Source organism: Pteropus alecto, unplaced genomic scaffold (assembly GCF_000325575.1).
Source record: "Pteropus alecto unplaced genomic scaffold, ASM32557v1 scaffold61, whole genome shotgun sequence".
Classification (NCBI taxonomy): Eukaryota; Metazoa; Chordata; class Mammalia; order Chiroptera; family Pteropodidae; genus Pteropus; species Pteropus alecto.
This window is the reverse complement of record NW_006434835.1, coordinates 9,607,420-9,629,504: the sequence shown is the minus strand read 5'-3', so window position 1 is coordinate 9,629,504 and position 22,085 is coordinate 9,607,420. Positions and strand designations below refer to the sequence as shown.

At 33.0% G+C, this 22,085-nt stretch overlaps 1 protein-coding gene and 1 pseudogene across 4 annotated transcripts in view; both read right to left on the bottom strand.

Moving 5' to 3' along the window:
• The window catches only part of GEN1 (GEN1, Holliday junction 5' flap endonuclease), a 28,073-nt gene extending 5,994 nt beyond the window's left edge, over window positions 1-22,079 (bottom strand). The window contains exons 1-12 of one of the 4 annotated variants that reach the window (XM_006910248.3): window positions 21,865-22,079; window positions 14,704-14,906; window positions 13,893-14,079; window positions 10,717-10,893; window positions 9,315-9,425; window positions 7,197-7,270; window positions 4,978-5,069; window positions 3,496-3,646; window positions 3,175-3,211; window positions 3,006-3,086; window positions 1,968-2,098; window positions 422-483 (exon numbers count right to left, since the gene is read on the bottom strand). In XM_006910248.3, the coding sequence (XP_006910310.1) occupies window positions 422-483; window positions 1,968-2,098; window positions 3,006-3,086; window positions 3,175-3,211; window positions 3,496-3,646; window positions 4,978-5,069; window positions 7,197-7,270; window positions 9,315-9,425; window positions 10,717-10,893; window positions 13,893-14,079; window positions 14,704-14,864 (1,264 nt within the window). In that variant the 5' untranslated portion in view covers window positions 14,865-14,906; window positions 21,865-22,079. The remainder of the gene's footprint in view (window positions 1-421; window positions 484-1,967; window positions 2,099-3,005; window positions 3,087-3,174; window positions 3,212-3,495; window positions 3,647-4,977; window positions 5,070-7,196; window positions 7,271-9,314; window positions 9,426-10,716; window positions 10,894-13,892; window positions 14,080-14,703; window positions 14,907-21,864) is intronic. The other 3 variants (XM_015588234.2, XM_015588233.2, XM_015588235.2) reach the window with 3 other exon arrangements.
• Window positions 9,947-10,065, bottom strand: LOC112478512 (annotated as a pseudogene).
• Window positions 22,080-22,085: the final 6 nt, after the last annotated feature.

Genomic DNA, 22,085 nt, shown 5'->3' with positions numbered 1-22,085 from the left:
AGGGTACTCCAGGTGCTGCTATTCAGTAACCTCTATTTCTTTAGAACCAACTACGCAATGACATCCAGTGACCAGACCATTTGTAGAGCATTTTCTTGAGAAATATAAGTCAAAACTATTTCTGTATTATTTTCCTAAACATCAATTACAAAAGAAATGCCAATTTAAGACATTAAAATAAAATTGCTTAAAGTTTTTCATATTTACTATGAGTCAAAGCCTATTTAAACAGCACAGGTAAACTGTGAGGTTAATCTTTGGTGATTGTGATAGGTTTTTTTTTTCTTTATTTTTATATATTATACATATATATGTTTTATGTATACATATATAATACATATATATGGTTTACATATATATGTATAATATTTGCTAAACAAATGGTCACATGTTATAAATTTTGCTTCAAGTGACTACGTACCAGGCTTTTCCCATTCTATTTGAAAGCAACGAACTCCATTTCTGATCTGGTTTTTAACAATTCTGAAAAACAAATTCATCTAATGAAGTTCAACTGCATGACTTATTTGGAAATTTTCAATTTGTAGATTGCATAATTCAATTTCCATTAATTTTTATTCTATTTTTATAATATTCTAAAAATATAAGGAATTACCACAGTTATTCTCTTGACTAATTTATTCAAAAGATAATTTTATTGTTAGGTACATAGAGCTTATAATTATTAAATCCTATGAGTAGATTGTTCCTGTGTTTCTCTTTTCTACAATAATAATTTTAAAATCTATTGTGTCTGTTAATTTTTCTACATCACTTTGGTAAATATTTGCCTGATCTTTTAAATCTCTTTATTTTCAAACTTTATGTAATTTTATTTTATGCATGCCTTATAAGCAGAATATTATTGAATTGTTTACTCATCCGATATAATGTCTTTTAATAGAAGAGTTTAATCCACTTACATTTATTGTGATTACTGACATAGTGGGACTCATTCGTACATCTTATTTTGTGTTTTCTGTTACCAAGGTTTTTCTTTGCTATTTTCCCCTTCCTCCTTCATGTATTCTTTTGGTTTGATAGTTTTACTTTTTTATTTTATGTATTGGTTTGGAAAATAGAAATTGTATTTCTAATGTTTTAGTGGTTACCCTTGTATGTTTACATGCATACTTTGGGAGTTTTAGTTTATCATCATCATATATTAATCATCGAGCATTATGCAGATATTCATGTACATATTTTTTCTACTCAGTTTATTAAATTAACTAAATATGCTTTATCAATTTTAACGCTGACCACTTGTTATTTACATCTTCCCTCTGGGTTCAGTTTTCTTCTTGCTGAAATATATCCTTCAACACTGCTTTTAATAAGAGTCTGTCATAGGTAAACTCTGAAAATGCCTTACAAACCAGTGAATAATATTTAAAGGACGTCTCGGTTGCCAATTATTTCTACTCAAAGTTTTGAAATGTTACCCCATCATCTGCTGGCATCTGTTACCGTCATAAGAAATGTGTGCTATCTGATTGTCTTTTCTTTGTAGTTTATCTTTTTTCTTTGATACTTTCCCCTAAACTTTTTACTTTGAAAGTTTTCAAACCTTTAGAAAAGATGTAAGAATAATACGAAGATTACTTACATACCCTTCACCGAGATTCACCAATTCTCAGTTTCAGTCTCTCCGTTCATTTCACGTTTTTGTTCCTTTTCTGGTCCATTGAAATAGTTATCTGGCTAAGCCTGGCTATATCTTTTTATATGTATTTCTTTTAATAATGTATTATTACTAGATGTTTGAAACAGAAAAGTGTGTCAAAGCATGAGCTTACTATGTTATCTTGACGGTAAGCCCTGAATAAGCCTTTATTATTCCAGTAGACCGTACTCTATCTTTATAAAACGAAGAGCTATCTATCCTACTATTAAAAATATTAAGAAGACTATTTTAGATCAAAAGATATTCAAATGGAAACACAGAGATTTCTTCATACAATTCATACCGAATTGGCTGTAATTGATTAGCGTTTCTTCTACCAAGCTTTCTTTCTGTCATGTCATAGTGGGTCAAAAGCACCAACAATTTCTCACATGCATAGTGATTGGGCCACTCCATTTTTTCAAGACTAAATTTCTATAAATAAAATAAAAATAAAACAAGGTTCTGTTATCTCTTGGAGATAAACAACACTCTCAGGTACTATTATTTTTACCTTGGCATTAACACTAGTTAAGGTAGTATCAATGAGAATATTCCCAGAAAGAACAATAAACTCCCTAAGGAGGCAATAATGCATAATAATTAAGTGAGAGGGTTGCCGGTTTGAGTGCCAGCATAGCATTTCCTAAATGTTGGTAAATTACTTGACCTCCCTTAGCCTCAAGTTTTCTACCTGTAAAATATACTCAGCTCACAGATTATGAAGATGAAGCGGGATTACATGCAACGTGTTAAATGTAACAGCAAATTTTAAACATTCGATAAATGTTGGTTGCCATTATTATTACTATTGTTGGTAGGGATAAGCAAAAAGTAGTTAGAATTTACAGCCATTATATTAGGGGTTAATATAAATAATCTCATTTAATCCTCATAGCGATTTCATGAAATAACTAGTATTATTTCTATTCTGAGGATAACACATCCAGTGTCACGTAGTGACAAAATGTCCAAATTTAAATTTAGGTAACCGATTACAAATCCCAGTATAGCCTTTGTCAGCTATACTGCCTTCCATGACAATGTACTTGATCCTGATATTCTCTGGCTGTTGGCCCCTCTCTCCAACATATCCCTGAATACGATATACCCGAACATGGCATTTACGGTCTCTTATAACAAATGGCACAACTGTGATTTGTTTTATGGTCTGCAAAGTATGGTGACTGTGTGGCAAAGGAATGAAGACTAGAAATAAATGCTGAAAAATATATAAGCAGTCAATAGCCATCTGTTTTAAATTTCCTCTCAGTGATTTATCCCTTCTTATCTTCCTGGTATCCAACTTCAGACAGTAAAGTAAGAATTTATTTTCAGATACCTGAAATAATAATAGATTAGGTCTTTGGCACCTGATTGCCTGCACCAACTTATCCTTGTTCGAAAGGAACTCTTGAATAACCTAGCAAGAAAAAAGAAAATAGGAATTGAGGCTTCAAAGTTTTTTAAAAAGCTTCTGAAATAAACACATGTGAATTATTAGTTATTACCTCATGGAATGGGAACCCCTCACAACTGCAAGCTTTTCTGAAAATAAATTATATACATGTTACTAATACAATCCGATTCTAAAATGAACTTATCCGATCTCCTCTCATTTAATGAAAAACGTCCTTGCACACTATCCCAGCCATAAAGCTTCTCCTTGAATCACTGTTTAATTACTATCTTCTGAGATGGCCTAATTTCTGAACAGAACCAAGAAATGGATTTTGTGAAATGTTATTCATTTAGATATGGGGGAAGGTTATATGGAACTAATTCAAACAGGCCATGCCCAAAAAGAATGAATTAAAAAAAAAAAAACTCACTTCTTAATGTTGTTCTCCACAGCAATGAGCTGCCTCTCATGCTCCGCACAGTGCCACTCACAGGGACAGCAGTATTCATTGCCATGTGGTTCACAGTGTCTCTCAGTCTGACATAATTCGCATCCATTACGTTCATGAGCCTTAAGTGAACCTTTATGGAGATACAAAGTATGATTTTGTACAATTTTTACAATTTTGTACTGCTTTTTGCAATTTTTTTTTTTTTGCCTTTATCCAAATTTTCGAAAATGAATACTGCCTGGCACAGTGCCTAGTATATAGTAGGGTTTCAATTCATTTAGGTTGAATCATGTAATGACCACAATAGTAATTCTTAGAATAAAGTAGATCTTGACACTATCATATGACACTACTTTTTTTTTATTTCTGTAAATCACTCTTCTATCTGAAAGTTTCAATTTGTAACTTGAAATTATACATTTATAATAATCAACAATGGAGATTTTTGTGGTTTATTTGATAGCTACATACAAAAAAGTAGGATATAATTCTTATTAGCAGTATTAAAAAGATTATTTACTTAATAGAATAGTTCAGGAAATGGTTCCTTTAATGAGAATATTTAAAAAATACAGCAGTTAATTACCTCTGCTAGCGTCTGGCTCTCAGTTACCTGGAGCTAATTTTAAACTATGAATTAGGACTGTGGCACAGGTGTGGGGCCCTAGTCCCCTTTAAAAGGAAAGCATCACTATCTTTGACATTGTTTTGAAAATACAGAAGAACATGCATAATTGATGTGACCTAAAATTGTCATTTATAAGATATCAAAAAAGTATAGATAATGGAATCTTATGTATAAGAACATTTATGTCTTCCATGATATCATCTATACTTTAACGATGTTATTGAAACATTAACACAAATAGATAAAACAGAATTTCTTTTAAAAGATGATTTTATATCATTTCCTAATCTCTCCTGAGAGTGAAAGGCCTTCTGATTTAGTACATATCAGAGACATCTTTTTTAACCTAAACTAATGAAGAACCAAGCTATTTTCAATAAAATGAACATATATTAAAATTAGTTTTAATACGTTATCTTCGCACACAATAAAAACGCATGATAGGACAATTAAAAATCATTTAAGTTTATAAATATATCACTGATATAAAAACAAATGGTTTCAGTTCCACTTTCCCCTAAGACTTATCAGTATATTTTTTCTTCAAATGGGTTTCTATACTGAAAACATAATTTTAAGATCTATGATACCAATAAATAATTTGGTATAATAGTATAAAACTGTACTTAACCTATATTTATCGTTTGTATCACATTATTTCATTCACTTAACATTTATTGAATGTCTACTATGTATATGTGACACAACTGCTGACTCGGAGGATTCCCATCTAGTGGGGAAGACAGGTATGTGAAATATACCATAGGAACAGGGATGAACGTGTGGGTACGTGACGCTAATGCTCTAAGATAACATTCCCAGCGTCTGCTTACCTGGATGGGAACACACGGAGCAATGAGCCAGTTTTTTAACAGTTACTGGTTGTTCATTAGAAGAGCAAGATGTTTCATTCCACTGCATAAACCTTTAAAAGAAAATGGTTTTAAAAAGAAAAAAAAAACCAAGGTCACCAAAATGGCACCAAAATGCCATGTTCTCAACTATCAAGCTATTCTGTTCCCTCCTACCTGCATACTTATTTTCTCTTTGGTGATAGATAAAGTTGCTGGCCCAGACTGGGGAAATCTTCAATCTGTGGGCTTCGATTTTTAAATGTGGCCTCAGGGACAAAAAAATTGCAACAGAGGAGGAGAGAGAGAGTCAGAGATAAGGAGAGGAAGAGGGAGAAGGACTGAGAGAGATGGGGAAGGGTAAAGGAAGAGGGAGAGAAAGACCTGTGTGTGTGTGTGTGTGTGTGTGTGTGTTTGTATTCATATATTCATCCATCTTTTTTTTAAAACAACCTTCACATAGACATGTATGTAGGGAGAATGATCTGAATCCGTTTTTGATCTCCTCTCTGTGTGCCAGAGTATAAAATAAACAGAATCATGTACATGAACCCTTCCGTATATCAAAATACGGATGAAGGGCAAAGTGTAAAACTAAATATAACATCAAGCTTCTGGGTAAGAACTGTTTAAAAAAATCCAGATTATTTGAAAGGATCATTTTCTTAATATATTACGTAAACAGCAAAAACATTACCTGTTTATCATGAAAGACTTTAAGAAAATGTATATTACTAAAATGTCTACTAAATAAAAGTTAATTTTGGGCTAAAGTTCCAGCTCAACATAAAACCACCAAGAGGATAATTAAGTATTTATCATAAAACTTAAGTGTTCTGATGGTCTTCTATTTACAGAAGTTAAAGTTCAAGTAAAAAGCTAAATTAACCTCTTCAGCTCACTGTGTTGTAACTGGCACTAAGGGTTCCCATTTAACTTTTAGAATTTCTAATTCACTTTCCACAAAGACCAACTATAAGCTTCCTAAAAATTAGCATTAACTGCTGGTGAATAAATAACAAATAGAGCTTCAAAAATTAAAAATAACTAGGGAAATGACATAATCATAACAAGAAATATAACGTCATTATTTTCAAATGTTCAGAACAACATTTAGTAAAATGTTGCCAAAAGTATAAATTTACAAAACCTTTTTCAATATGAATGAATTGTAGTTAGCCAAGTACCATATTTGCTTGTTTTTCCTTCTTTATATTATTTTTCACAATTCCCAAATGATTCCTTAAAACTTACCTGCATGCCAAAGTATACCTCTTTTTCCTGCTTTGGCACAGTAATCACTGATATCAATAATGGATTTATTGACGTCTTATACCTATCAATAGCTTTATAGCTGAAAGGGAAGCATTATAGGAAAGAGCACAGTGACTTAAAAACTTTTGTCATGGTCATTCTTTCTTGATTTCTACAACTAATCTTTTCTTTCGTGCACTCACCATCTCAAACCTATCGGAGGCCAAGGCTGTTTTAAGTCTCCCAGTATCCTAGTTTCTTTCCTTTATTCATTTTATTCTTTATTATCAATTATATTACTTTTTATAAACCATTGCTTTCACCAAGTAAATATAATTCCCATGCTTTCAAAACTAAATAGCATAGTTTGTAAATTTCAATATATACTGTATCTTAATGGTCTTAAATCCTTAAATTGTACAGTCTAAATGAATTAGAATTAATGTATTACTACCGGTATGATTATAGAAGAAAGGATAATCGAGTAAAAATTTTGATCAAGTGTTACTATTATTAAATACATATAATGTCAAGCATTTCACTTTTAAAAAGTAAATACAACATCGAAGTATTTCGTACCCAAAATAATTTTAAATATAAATTATTTTAATATTATGCTATCTTTACATGGTGGTAAAATAGTCTAAAATAGCCTGTGTGGCAAATGCCCATGGTTATAAATAAAAGCATTTGACATCTTACTATTTGTGTTCGTAGTGAGTTAATAATATTGAAAAAAACATAGTATGGCTTAGGATATATATACTCTCATCCTTTCTTTGGAAAAGTTCAGAATAAATAAAAATAACTGATTTCGAATGAAAATTTAAATCAGTTTAAAAATATAAAACCCTTTTTTAAAGAGCATAATACTTTTTGTAACATTCACTATTAAGTTTAACAAAAATAAAAGTCTAATGTCACGAGAAACTATAATTTTTGGTTACCTCTGAAGTAAACTTTGCCCTTTCAAAATGTGTATAAGTTTCAACGCCTGCTCTTTTCCAACTCCAGGGACTCCCTTTCAGAAAGTGGGAAAAGAAATTCAAATGTTAATCACCAGGGAATGAATAAATATCGTTAAGTCTATTCGATAGAAGATTGTGCAACTGAAAGAATAAGGTGTTTTTATGTAATGAGAAGTGCAAGATATACTGCTATGCGGAAGATGAAAATTGCTGAATGGCACACAGTGTGATCTAGATTTGTTAGTTAAACACCGATTATATTGTTAATCTATGCAAACAAAAAGGCAAAGGATTATATACCAAACCACTGATAGTGTTTATTTTAGGGAAGGGAGGAACATAATTTTAGAGGGTGTTCACTTTCTTTTTAATTATTTTGATAATATTTTAATTTGACCTAACTTTATAATCAGGAAAAAGCATTTAATGATATAAACATTTAATGATATTAATATTTAATAGTTAAAGATCCAGAATCAAAAGAGAACAGAAGAGACTTTCAAGTTAACCCTTGAAATTAATAACAAGGGAATTAAAACAAGCATTAAGTTTCCAACACAATAAACATGTATTCTCATGACAATTTCCAGTTTAAATTGAGTCTTCTAGTTTCTGTAAAAGTTTATGAATATGTCCTTAAAAGCAGGGCTGCTATTTAGCCAATATGCAATAGGATACACTTATCAGTGTTAAAACACTTCCAAACTAGTTAGTAAATAGCCACTACCCAACCCTTGCTGGCAAAGGGGTCTCCTCTCTAACCTGAATCCTCTTCCCAACTCACCAGGATCCTGCTACTAAAATGGTAGCACTAGGCACCATTTAGAGGGTTTCCATAAACATACGTCTTTGGCATACCAGTTGTGATATATCATCCTTCTTGTATTAGCATTTAGCTACATCTTAAATTTTTTGAAGGCAAATCATGTTAGTACATAGTCTTAAAAATCTTTACATAAACAATAAAATAGATGGCAGTTTTGATCACAAAGGACACAAAACATCAAAATAGCTAATGCTAATTAATATATAATGTAACACCGCTGCAGCTCAAGTTGGTTTCTGTGAGCTCAAGTTTGCAAATTTTTTCTTACATTCAACACTGGGCTGTTTTTAGTCTTTATGATAAAATTACATATGAGAAACAGGAATCCTCTATTTCAGAATGACAATTATAATAAATTACTTTGTGTTATTTAAAAGTTTTTTCTTCCTGCTTCCTTTACTTACTAGTTAGAAAAAATGTTGATTCCTCTGGTCATTGATGACATAAATTAGAAATTAGAGTTAATAATTTTACTATCCTGCTCTCTTCTTCCCTTAGTATTCTGAAGAATAAAATTATATGTCTCCCTTCTCCAGATGTCTCTTGAGGATAGACTAGACAGTACAGTATAATGAAGATTTAGTAAGAACACAGAGATGCTTAGTAGAGGACAATGATAGGACCACGTAGGAAGAACTACAATGAACTTTATAGTTAGCGTGTAAGAATGGGGATATCCTCGTAATTCTTAATTCATCACTTATCTACTGTAACTATTTGTTACAGTACCAAATCGTTTATCTTAAGATATCAATAGAAGATTTTCATAACAAAACGGAACGCCATACTAAGAGGCATGGAAGGATGAATGGCTTCCCCTAATAATCAAGTAGCCTAGTGACAGTAAAAATAATGCTGGGCATGTGCACAGTTGCAAAGCTAAAAGGCACATAAAACCAAAAAATAGACAAAATGTAACAAAACGTGATATAAACAAAACATTGGCATGAGACAAAAAAAAAAAAAAGAGTAATTTTTATATTTCTTTAAAAAGGTAGTTGAATTTGCATGTGAATCTCTTAATCTAGAGTAATGGTTTACTGAGATTCAAGCTGTGGTACCAGTTATTATTCTATTCTCATTTATAACATCCAGTCCCAATGAGCCAGCTTTTTAACGCCACTTGAAATGCCAATTATTTTAGTATTGAATAGTTTATTATGCCTAAAATTATATTCTAAATCATATTACTATATTCATATTTATGCAGCACATAAGGTATCAAAAAAGACACACTAGGAATAGGAATAAATATGAAAATTTCAGCATACTTTTGGAAGATAATCACAGCCAAGTAGTATTGCTAGTCCAACCAGAGCATCTCTATTCAAACCTAGTTCACTCATGATAGACGACATTGTATAACAGTCAACATGTGGGTCCTAGAGGAAAGAACAGATTTCGTTTAATCTTCAAAAAGTAAATATTTATACATTAAAAACACTAGACAACAAAACTTGTCAAAGTTGTTTCTAAAGTTTAATTATTCCTAAAAGTTTAAATAGAAAAATTACCTGATCACCAGAATCTAAAAGTAGATTTTCACCTTACAAAATTAAATACTGTAAAATATATATTACTGAAAGTAAACATTCCCTAAAATTGTATCATCTAAACTTAACTATTAGTAACAATGTGCTGCATCTTCTTACAGAAAACATTTTCCTTAACACACATATACAAACATTATTAATTATATTTTTAAGTAAGATTATATAAAATTACTATTTTGCAATATTTCTTGCCCACTAATATATCTAGATATCTTTAATGTTAATAATATAAACTTTTTATTTATTTATTTTTTTTAGGCAAGGCAACCCTTGGTTGACCTCACAGATTGCAAGGACCTTGTCAGCTTACGATCCCTTATTTTATTTTATTTATTTTATTTTATATTTTACGCCAACAGCACCTGATCTTCCTAGGTGGTCTCCCATCCAAGTACTAACCAGGCCCAACCCTGCTTAGCTTCCAAGATCAGACAGGATTGAGCTTGTTCAAGGTAGCATGGCCGTAGACTAATATACACTTTTTAAATGACCACTTACTCTTACATTATACGGTAGTGTTTCTGAGGTCGTGTTTCTCCATGGCCACACTGCTAACATTTTCGGAGAGATAACAGAATTGTCTGGCGAGAGGTTTAGCTTTCCTGGCTCCAATCCGCCAAACTTCTAGTCTCTCTCTTGCCCAGCCATGAATCGCTACAACCAAAATGCCCCTCGAGCTACCTCCCTAGCTGAGAACCATGGCTGTATTTGACTAATCTGCATCAATGGGCATTTGGGCTGTTTGCCAGACTTTTGTAATTACTAACAATGCTACAATTCACATCCTTGCATTATCTTTCCTTGCGTCTCTTTGAGGATAACTAAAAGTAGAAATTTTGGGTCAAAGTGATATATTCCATACGCAATTTTATAATATACTGTCGAAGCTTATTTAGAATTAAACCATGTGAAACAAGTCAAGCCCTTAGGAAAGAAATCCACATTTCAAAGAGAATGGCAATGATATTTTTAATAACGGTTAGCATTTCATTTAGCCATTGCTACGTGCCAGGTATTATGGCAAGCATTTAAATACATTATTTCATTTCATTATTTAATAATCTCTTTTGAAAAAAAGTAGTTTGAAAAACAAGCGCTGGCAAAGAGAAAGAAAAAATACCTTGGATGTCATAGCGAAATTCCTATATACGGTCTGGGCCCCGTAAAGGAAAGTGTCTCCGTCGTCAGTGAGGCAGCCGTCCACATAGCCACTGGCGTTGAGGTAGGCGCACATGGCTTCAGCTTCCCCAGCAGCCTGCACCCAGGGGATTCCTATGCAGTCCAGCAGTTCCAGACACTGAACAGAGAAAGTAGATGCGAGAAATCTAACAACATTTTTAGTGCTAATTTTTTCAGTGTTTAACGTACTTCCTCTATGTTACAAATGTTAATAGTAGCTATTTAGGTGTTTTACAAATTATGATATTTAAGAAACAATTAGAAATTTGAACACTGACTATGGCATTAAGGAATGATTGCTGAACTTTTAGGTGTGATAATAAAAATTTTATTGTGGTTATTTTTTGTTAAGAGCCCTTATCAAGAAGACAAAGGTATTGAAATACTGAAACAATGTTATATCTGGGATTTGCTTCAAGATAACATGGGAGCACGGCAGTGGGGCGATAGATGAAACAAGTTTGGCTAAGAGTTAATAATTATTTAAGGTTGGTGATGGGTTACTTTTGTATTTTTTACAATTTTCTGTAATGAAAAGTTAAACATTCTTAATGTCGATTACAAAATAATCAGATAGAGGAGAATTGAATTTGGGTGGTAAACAGAAAATGCAATATACAGATAATGTATTATTGAATTGTACACTTGAAAATATATAATTTTATTAACCTATGTCACCCCAAATTTAACTGAAAAAAAGTAATCCATATTCAATTTTCATTGTTTCGCTGAATGGTGTCTCAAGATTCTGGAAATATCTTTAAATGCTTAATAATCACATTAAAATTTACATCTGTAAAACTTTACAAAAATTCTTTTCACATGACGGTTAATCTAACATAAGGTCTTCCAAAGACGGTGCTATTATAGAATTTTAACTTGAGGCCTTAAAGTTCACTTGTTTTCCTCATATCACCTCTTCCACATAATGAAACTGTCAGATTGTGGGACACCACACAGGGGTCACTTACTGATGGCCTCCTAGGAAGTCATTTCTGTGCAGGATGTTTCCATCGATGTGCTGACACAAAAACAATCCTCTGCGAGTTTGCTTTGGGTTATGAATTTAACCCAGCTGGATAGCTTATAGTTTAGTATTATAGCCTAGTGCATTCTTTCTTGTCAGATCTCATTCTCACCTTCTCTCACTGGGGAATACTGGGTATGGTGAGGAAAAGAGGCTACTTGTTTCTAGAGACTAAATATCTCTTTAGATAGAATAAATATCTCTTTTGCTTTAATTGATTAATGGCTTGCATGCTATATTACAAAATAAAAACCTCTGCCAGGTGTTGCCCAAGGTGGACAAGGTTCAAAAAGACAAAGTATTATGTTGACAAAAGGTACTTTTCAGGACTCTGGCCAGGTGACTTTAGAGAGAGTTTTGTTACAGGTGATATTCTGTTGAAACACCATAGCTGCTTTGACCTTCCTTTAGATAAGAAGTGACCTTTCATAATAAACAAAAGAGTTTGAAAGTCATTTCAGATTCCTGTGCCATATGTTATTGCAATTCTTTTAAAAAACCAGCAAACAATTTGTGATAAGGCTGGCTGTAAATTTCCTTACCCTAAATCTTGGTCACGCAGTGGAGGTGGTGCTGGAGGAAGACTAATTTGTGCTTTTCATGCTTTTATCTAAAAGTTGGCATGGATTAGTTGAAAGTAGGGCCTAGTCACTGAGGGTACGAAAATAGGAAAATGAAAAACGGGCAAGTAATACTGAACAAAATGCCAAAGAACACCCAATTGCTGCAATAAAAAAAACAGGAATGGAGCAATTTTCTCAAAAAGAGATGGTCATCTTTTTGCTTTATACTGGGTATTTAATGTCCCTAAGTATGTGGACTGTGATTATTTCTAGGAACTGATTAAACAATAAATAATTAGAATCCAGTACAGATATTTTCCTCAACTACTGAGAGTTATTAAGGTAGAACGGTCACTAATTAAAAACTATTCTTAAAAAACATCACAGAAGAATAAAAAATAGAATTTCAGGAGAAAATGATTATTAATTTATGCCATGCCTTTTAAAAGAAATGAAAATTTTAACTAAAAAGTAACTACAAAGTATCGAATCTGATTCCTCTTGTTTACGACATCAGCTTTCAGCTTTGGGAGTTCCCCTGCCATAAGGAATACCAGTTTTACGTCCAGTTAAATATGAGATATAAAAAAAAAAAATTCCTGAAATTTAAAGAGCTATAAAATCACTCCTAAACTTTAGTCTGTTCATTCCACTTTGGGTAATTTTACCTTAAAATCCCAAATCACAAGAGAAAGCTATGTACACAAAAATGTTCATAATTTCGCATATAATAGAGAAGAGCTGAAAAGTACACAATATACACAATCACAGGGAATAACTTCATAGCTTCAAACATGTTGCACAACCACTACAAGTTCTGAATTTGGAAATATGGATAGGAGATGTTAAGTGAAAAGTCCAAGATAAAAATTATTTATGCGCTATTATGACAAGTTTTAAAATATATATACATTTGAAAAGAGACAAAATAATCATAGCTTCCTATTGTTTTAATAATATATTTTATTTTCTTATGATTTCTCTTAACTTGTATAGAAATATATAACATTTTATAACAAAAAATACATTAAAATATAATAATAAGTGCTTTAAAAATTTACAAAGCCCTAAGGAAAGCCAAATATGTATTTAATATATGAAGCATCATCAATCTTGAATGAGTGAAGTATGCATTAATGAGATCTCTATTCTGGGAATTCTTTTAAGTGCTAAGGATGTCATAGAAGATAATGTGTCAAGTCCATATACTAGTTGCTTCAGATATTAGATATTTAGACATTTTCTCTAATTTCACCACATCTCTGCAAAGTATTACTATCCTCATTTCAGAGTAGGAAATGCAGTAAATATAACTTAAAAATCTTGCTCGACACTTTAGAGTTTCAAGATGCCAGAGCCAGAACTTGAACTTTGGTCCCAAATATAAACTCTTTTCTCTATCCACACCGGCTTTCTGTATACAATAATGTTAGTGAGTACTAAAGATGATTATATAACAAGCTTTATCAAAGTAAAATGTTCTAGAATTATTAAACCAGAATTATTAAAGCAGATCTGAATGCTCACCTCTCTCAAGACTGATTTAAAATATGATCTCCCTGTTTTCTGAGACCGTGTTTTCTCAGAAGGCCCATATCGAATCTGATTCCTCTTGTTTATGACATCAGCTTTCAGCTCTGGGGGTTCCCCTTCCATAACAAATACCAGTTTTACATCCATCAGAGTTAAATATGAGATACGAAAAAATAAATTTCTGAAATTTAAAAATTAGTAATATATTAATCATCATATATCGATAGCAAAAGTCAACATAGCAGTATGATATAATGGCAAGAACATCAGACTAGTATCTAAAACATTTTATTTGTTATGATTTTATTTTAACTGGATTGAGCAACCACTAAATGCTATGTGGCAAATGGTTTAGAGGAGGAGGTGGCTAGGAGCTGAGGGAGAGAAGCTAGTGAAGATGTTATTTCAGCAGTACAGATGAGAGATAATGTTGGTGTACATGGAGGTGGTGCCTCTGGACATCGAGAGAAGTTTATGAACACAAAGCATATTTTGGAAGTAGAACTGGCAAGACTTCCTGATGGATTAGACATGGGGCTGGGAAAAACAGGGAGAGAATGGCTCTAAAATTTCTGGCTGTGGTCACTGAAGTGGGCATGTTAAATAGGCAGCTAGGTTTGTGAGTCTGGAGCTCAAAAGGTAAGAGGTACAAATTTGTGAATCATCAACAGAAAGATGGGAGATCTAGACATGTTAATATATTTTAAAATCTCAAAATATAAAACAAGATATGAAGTGGAAACAAAACCGAGACATCAATTGCTTATGCAATCACACATTTATACTCTAAGAACATTTACTATACCTGAGATGGGGCTTCTTGACCGTTCCAATCATTTTTTTGACTGACTGTGCTTCACATACCCAGAGACTCAGGTCAACTGCAATGGTTTTCCCAACAAGACTATGCAAGTGGACGGGATGCTTAACAGGCTCCAAAATTTGCCACAAGTCATTCACTCCCATTCTGGTTATTTTCTATTGTTATCTGCAACACACTTTCAAAAACTGTTAAAAGACACAGAAGCTCAGAAAAGAAATTCAATAAATATATTGAAAGCTAGTTTAGGATAATTCCATAAATATAAATAATTCTCCTAATTTCTTTCATTAGCCAGCTTTTTAGAATGAATCAAGAATACCTAAAACATTAAAAATGGTGGTAAATAACTACTGGCTACAAAAGTACTGATGCGATTAACAAATTAAAAGTTATCTGCAGATTGCAGTATGCTAACCTTGTCCTTAAAATCCACTCATATCACCAAATATGGACTTCTCTATAGTACTGAAAAATAAAGTTATTTTCAAATTTAATATAAATCAAATATCAATAGTCCCCTCATCCCTCCTCTTTCTTTCCTACGTCCTCGTTAGCAGTGGCCATGAATAAAATTTTTTACGCAGTTACCTTAATATTGCATGAAACTTAAAAAATAAATTTTAAAAATTACCCCCCCAAATGGTGATAATTGGCTTTGTTCCAGCTAACAAGAAGCAGTAATAAATGCAAACGGACTGAAAAACAGGAATGCTGTTACTTACATTTACCTTCCTGAGCATTCACTCCTTGATTTTCCTAAAGCGGGACTAGGACTGGCTACTATCGTAATTAGGAAAAAAAAAAAAAGAAAGGCAAGGAAACAGGAAAACAAGCAAACAAACCAAAGGAAAAATAAGAGGTTAATTAAGGAAAACTTTGATGGAGATAGAAAATGTGGAGTTGAAGGAATATGGAATTATCTTTTTAAAGAGCATTGACTGGCTTTTTAATTGCAAGGTCACACATGTTCATTTTAAAGAAAAAAAATTTTTTTAACCTATAGTCCCACTATCCAAAGAAAACTAATGTTAAACTCTTTCCTATGTACATGACATTTTAAAAACAAAATTGGCTTAAACTCTGCTATTGTAACCTCTCTGGTATTTTCTATAGGCTGGTTAACAAACATCTACATCGTTTGTTATTATTTAAAAAAAATATTATGCATTTGCTATGAAGATTCGGTCTGACTATACAAATATAATCCAGATTATCATCCTCTGAATAATGACCTTAATTCATTCCAAAAACACAAGGTATTATACAAAAACACAAGTATAGTCTAAAAGCTATATGCAAAGACCATAATGCGAAATCATTCTAAATAAAAAGCACTGTATTGTCTGTTCCTTTAACAGAATTCATACGAAAAACAGATTTTCTCAAATTGTACGTGGCTGCAAAGAAAATAAATGCTGGCAGTGCTGCTGTCAATTTTTTCTGAACTTTTCTGAATCTTAATTTTATAATGTGACCAGTGACACCTAAGAATTATTTTGTGCACTCATTTTTATGAAGAACTGCACAAATATATGCTATGTCACTTTACAAATGAAAATATACAGATTTAAACCAAATAGTATTTATTTCACATGAAGAAAGCCCACTGATTGGGAATTGGAGCATAGATTCAGAGTTAAGGTTTTATATCTTTGTTAATATAAAAAGTAGTTATTCTGGGAAAAAAGTGAGGACACATATGTTTTCTAAGGCATTATTATTGTGAAGAGAAAGATTTTAAACCATCAGAACACATAAAACAAAAAAAGAGAAAGTTTGAGGGGGAATTTCTTGTTAATAGTTTTGGTCTGCTTTGTGACTCTAGCTGGATACTGGAATGGATTGTTATTTAAGTAAATTGTGCAATTCCTCTCTCTGGAAAGACATTATCATAACTGATCTTATTTCATTTAAATGTGACCCTGACTCTAGCAGTCAAAATTTTAAATGCCAGTATCCCCTAATTTAGCAATAGCTCTCCTTGGAATTTAAGATATGTTCTTAGTTGTGTGAAGATTTATACACCAGGATATTCATTGTGCACTGTTGATAATACTAAGACAATGGGAAGAACCAAATGTCCATTAGTAAAGGGCATATCTTCAAGTATATTATGGTATGTTCAAACAATGGAATAGATGATGCAGCCAATAAAAATGGCATAGATCTATATGTACTAATAAAAATGTCTCTAAGTTTTAGAAGTGAAAACAGGTACAAAATAGGTTACCTGTTAAGGATGACTAAAGATAAGAAAAATGACTCTTCAAAGTATATTCCTTTGTGTCGTATATTGTTTTAAATAACTATATATACGTTATTCTTCTAATTAAAAATGTGGTCCTATCTGTAAAGGGTTGAGAAAATAAACTTGAAATCTTTAGGTGGTTTACTTCTAGCCTAAATGTTAAGCGACCGAATATGGATATAGTTTATGGGTCAAATTAAAAACCAATGTTCTGCAAATTTATGAGTACCTTAATATCAAATATGACTTCAGTGTGGCTTTTTAAGGAATGAGATTCACATTTCCAGGTTTCCTTCAGAATGCCTAGGAATTCATCACATGGTCTTTTCTCTGGCCCTTTGAGCTCTAAAATTCAATCCTTCCTATCATGTCTCTAGAGCTTGATTACATAAGTTGACTACACATATGTAAATGAATAGAAATGAATGAAGATTGTAAGGTAGTACAGCATTTTTTATTATGTCACACAGAAATACACATTTATGTGTAGGGCTGTGACATAGACTGTATTCCTTCTGAGAACTGTGGGAAAAACAAATTAGAGAAACACTGATGAAGGAGACTCTTAATTTTATAAACTGTAGTTCTCTCTGTATTTCAAACACATTAGGATCATTTTGTAAAGACTTTAATGTAATATATTATTTACGAGAGCAGCCACGCCTAGGGGGAGAAAAAAAAAAAGCCCAGAATTGATTTTCTTAATGTATTAAAAATCCCAAGGATTGGAGCCCTTAAGCAAGATAAAGAGGGTTTTTTTTAAACTAGGCCCCTAAACGATACCTTTAATATAACAAGACCATTAAACTTAAAACTTAATTCCTCATATTATTTGTTTCTTTTCTCAGAAATAATCGTGGTTTAAATAATAGGAATCTGTGGTTATGCTACAGAACTAGCACTGGCAGTGGACCCGACATGGGCAGTGCCCACCAAGGACATTTGTTTGGTTATTCTTTTATTATAATATGAGCAAAAGACGACAAAGCTGTAACAATGGCTAAACACAACTGCTATGAATAATGAACAGGCAAAAATAAAAGTGTAACAGAATTATCTGTCCATTTCCAGAGAAGTAAAATTTGAGTTATTATCTCTGAGCTAGTGTTCTTTGCTCCACTTTTCCTTAGTATGTAACATTTTTAGAAAAAATGTCTCTTTCAATTGCCAATCCTTCTGGTCACTATATTTTTAAGTTTATCTCAAAGCCTTTTAAATCACTGTGGCATCTGAACCTAGTTCCCAAATATCTATTGAAACGGATTTGAAAAAGTTTAGTTTCTTTTGTGCTCAAGCACATTTCTATAAAGTAGTAATGCTGTTTTTTCACAAGCACAAAAGAACTGCTACTGTGAAATGTCTTTTTCCACTTTTTTCTCTGAATGATGGGAATCAAGGGGACATTTTTATAGGAGCTATCCTCTACCACGTGCCCCAATAAATTTTTCTCTTGGTTACTTAACCATTAATGAATTTCTATTAGACCTTCTTGAATCAATGGAAAACTTTTTATATCCTTCACTTCCTTTAACTAAAAAAATAATGGCTCAGGACTATGCCAAGCAACAATATTTAACAGATCAGGGGTAGGGCACGGGAACTGGAAAGTGAGCAGAAAGACTTACAGGAAGAATATTTTTAGAGTCAGTTAGAGGCAGACTACACTGGAAAGGACATTACTGCTGAGTCTCCTTTGAAGCCTACAGTAAAGGCAGTGTTCTTCATTCTCCCTAATATTATTTAGCCCACTTCTGATAACTCCTCTAAATTCTTGACTAGAACAACTAATCCCTACTTTATTTTCACATTGATGTGTAATATGCATCTAATTCTTGATTCCAACACCTCTCAAAACTGTCTTACCCTTGGTCTTTCCCAAATATCCATGTGCTTAGGCCAAAAAACTTAAGCATTTTTGATTCTTCTCTTTACTTTGCTCTCCAATAGCAACCTGATAAGCAAGTCCTCTATCTTCAAAATCTATACTAAATCCCCATTTCTAATGATATTCCCCTAATGCTGCCTGTATATACCTGTTAATATCTCCCAACTGGTCCCCTGCTTCTACTTTTTGCTGCTCTCCACACCATACAATCATTCCCCCAATAGAAGCCAGAGCGATCTTGTTTAAAAACCGAAAACATTAAAATCATCATCCCTCTAGTAATGGATAGTGAATTTCCTTAAAGGTGACATAACTTGTTTATCATAATTTACTTCTTCATATATGGTGATGTCTTAAAACAGTTGAAAAATGCAAAAAAAAAAAAGTAAAATTACATAAGTGTTCTAAATGTAATACATCCTTTTAAAATACAATTTTAGGACTATCTTCAGTAGATCTACAACATAAATTGTTTAAATTTCCTTTTGAAAACCACTCATGTTCCTTATGAAAATCACTCATAAAAGGATAATTTTAAAAGAATACCTCAATAGTTCTGAAAGGATAAAATTATATGAAATGTATACTTATGAAAATACCTCATTTTAAGAATACAGTTAATACAAAATACCTTATTCCCACGATCTATTGTTTTTCATTTGTTACTTTCTTTGCATCATCCCTTCTTCTGAAGTGACATTAAGTAAAAATGATAAGACTATCAAAGCATGTAAAGTTCCAAAAAGGAACAGAATGCAATAGCTTTTAAGATATTCAAGTACAACTACACTCAAAGACAGAACAAATGGTTCTTGCATGAGGTCATGCAAGATGAGATTATTTGAAAGTAGCTCAGCATTAAATACAATTTATGTATATTTTGTCTTGTTTTTTATTATTTAATAGGGTGAAATTTTTGTATTGTGAAATTTGGTCTCTACTCATCTTTTATAATGTAATAATTTTATTGACATCAATCTGATCGTGTAGTCAATGTGTATTACAAAGTCTTCTAAAATATTCACAGTTCTTAAGAATTAGTGTGACATAAGCTTACGTGACTCAACAAAGTCAGAATAACCAATAACGAATAACTTTAATAACTGACTAGTGGCTTAAACTTATTTAGTTTAGTGAAAGAACACTAGACTTGGGATGGGATATACCACTGACTAGCTGTATAACGATGGAAGACATTTAACAGATCTCCAAAATGAGAGGTATTAAACCAGATGAACATGAGATTCTGATATCTTTTGAATCTTATGACCTACTTTGGTAGCTTGGTACTAAAAAAATAAAAACCCCATCATTCTATTTTAGATTTATTGCTTGGTAGAAAGAACATGAATTTCTAGTTTAAAGAAAGGGCTTAAAAATCCACTTCAGGTTAAAACAACAACAAAAAGAATCCTTTGATGTAACCATATGGTGTCCATAAATCAATTTATATTCCTAAACTTCCTTAAAAGCTAATAAGCTTTTATTGGTAAATTATAAAACTGAATGAGGTGAGAAAAGCCCAAAACCTTGCTAATTCCACTAATGAATCAAATTTAAAGAACATAAAGAGAGGTCAGTGATTTAATTTATGCAAAAAGACACATTTACTAAAGCAATAAGTTTCCAATTTTATTTCATTTTTAAGCAAAAGCATTAGAAAGAAAATTTAACAATGAAGCGAGAAATACTTTAAATTACCTTATTCCCATCTAGAAGACAATCTTTTCATATAAAGATTGGCAAACGGTATAGTATACTTCAGTACAGAATTGTACTGGATGGGATTTACCACATAATTACACAAATTAATGCTGTTTTTTTAATTATTTCATCAGTTTTATTTTCATGTGAATATAACTTAAACTTTGAAGCATAATATAACCCAGGTTTAACTTTGTTATCAATAAATATTTATTAAATGTCTATTATTTACCAGAAATTCTATGTGCTGGAAATACAATAATGAAAGATCAAGCTCAAGCCTCAATACGGTGAGGCTAGAGATAAAAAGAAAATTATAACCATGTGGCAAATTACAAGAACAGGCACACAGGTAAAGAGGGTGAACTATGGTTTACAGAAAAAGAGGTACCTTACCTACTCTAATGTATCAAGGAAGGCTTCTTAAAGGAATTGACCGCTAAGCAGACACCTCCCAACATTTCCCCTTGTTTACCAAGGACCACTTAGACCAGATGTTGTAGTGTTTTAGGGTATTTTAATCATCATACTTAACATGTCAAAAGGCCACAAAAGGAATATTATATTTGATTATCTTTAGAAATAAAAGGGTGACTTTGATGGAAGGAATTTCATTAGTGAAGACCAGACATTTGACATCAATTTATTTGGGGGTAGACTGGGGTAGCGGAAAAGGCTGCTTTTTCCCATGTAGAAAGGATGAAAGTAGATTGATTACTTGGTTAGATCAGCAGTCAACGTGAGGAGATGTGCAGACAGAAGCGGTAGCTTAACGTCGGAGTGAGAGCTGTGAAAGCTGTCAAGGAACTTAAACTTCACTAGTTCCGATCCTTGAGAGGGTTTAAAAGACAGGCTCGCGTGGGAGAAGGAATGATTGTAAATAAACAACCATAATGCCTTAAGGGGTAATTGCTGTAATGGAAGTGTTTTTAAACATCACGTGAACATCAGAAAAGAGGAACACCCAAGTATCCCTACTGAGATCAAGGACAGGGAAGGCTCTTCCGGAGGGCCTGGGACAGGCGTGGGAGTGTGCCCCTCATGTGCCCGGGGGCAGGACATTCAGAACTTAGAGGCCTTGGCGGAGCTGGCGGAGCTGGCGGAGCGCCGAGCGACCGGCGGACACCAAGTTCTTCCCCGCGGGTAAAGCGCAGGGCCGCGGGAGTCACCAGGCTCGGGAAGCAGAGCCGGGAGGCGGCAGGCGCGACGGGGATGCGAACGCAGAGCTCGTCCCTAAGCAACATGTCAAAGGAGCCAGTGCCAGGGCCGGGGCGGTGCCGTGTCTCCACCGCTCCGCGGGACTTACCCGGACAACCCTTTTTCCTTGGTTTTGGAGGACGCCCCACCGTCACTAGCCACTTTGGCCTCGATCCTAACGATTGCCTTCAAGTTTCTGAATTTTCTCTTCTCAAAATAAAAAAAAAAAGAATAAGGAAAAACCTCCTCTTTCCTTTCCCAAACGAAGACTAGCGTTTGGGGTTTAGCACCCAGACCCCGAGAGCTCCTTCAATAACTTCGAACTCAGCG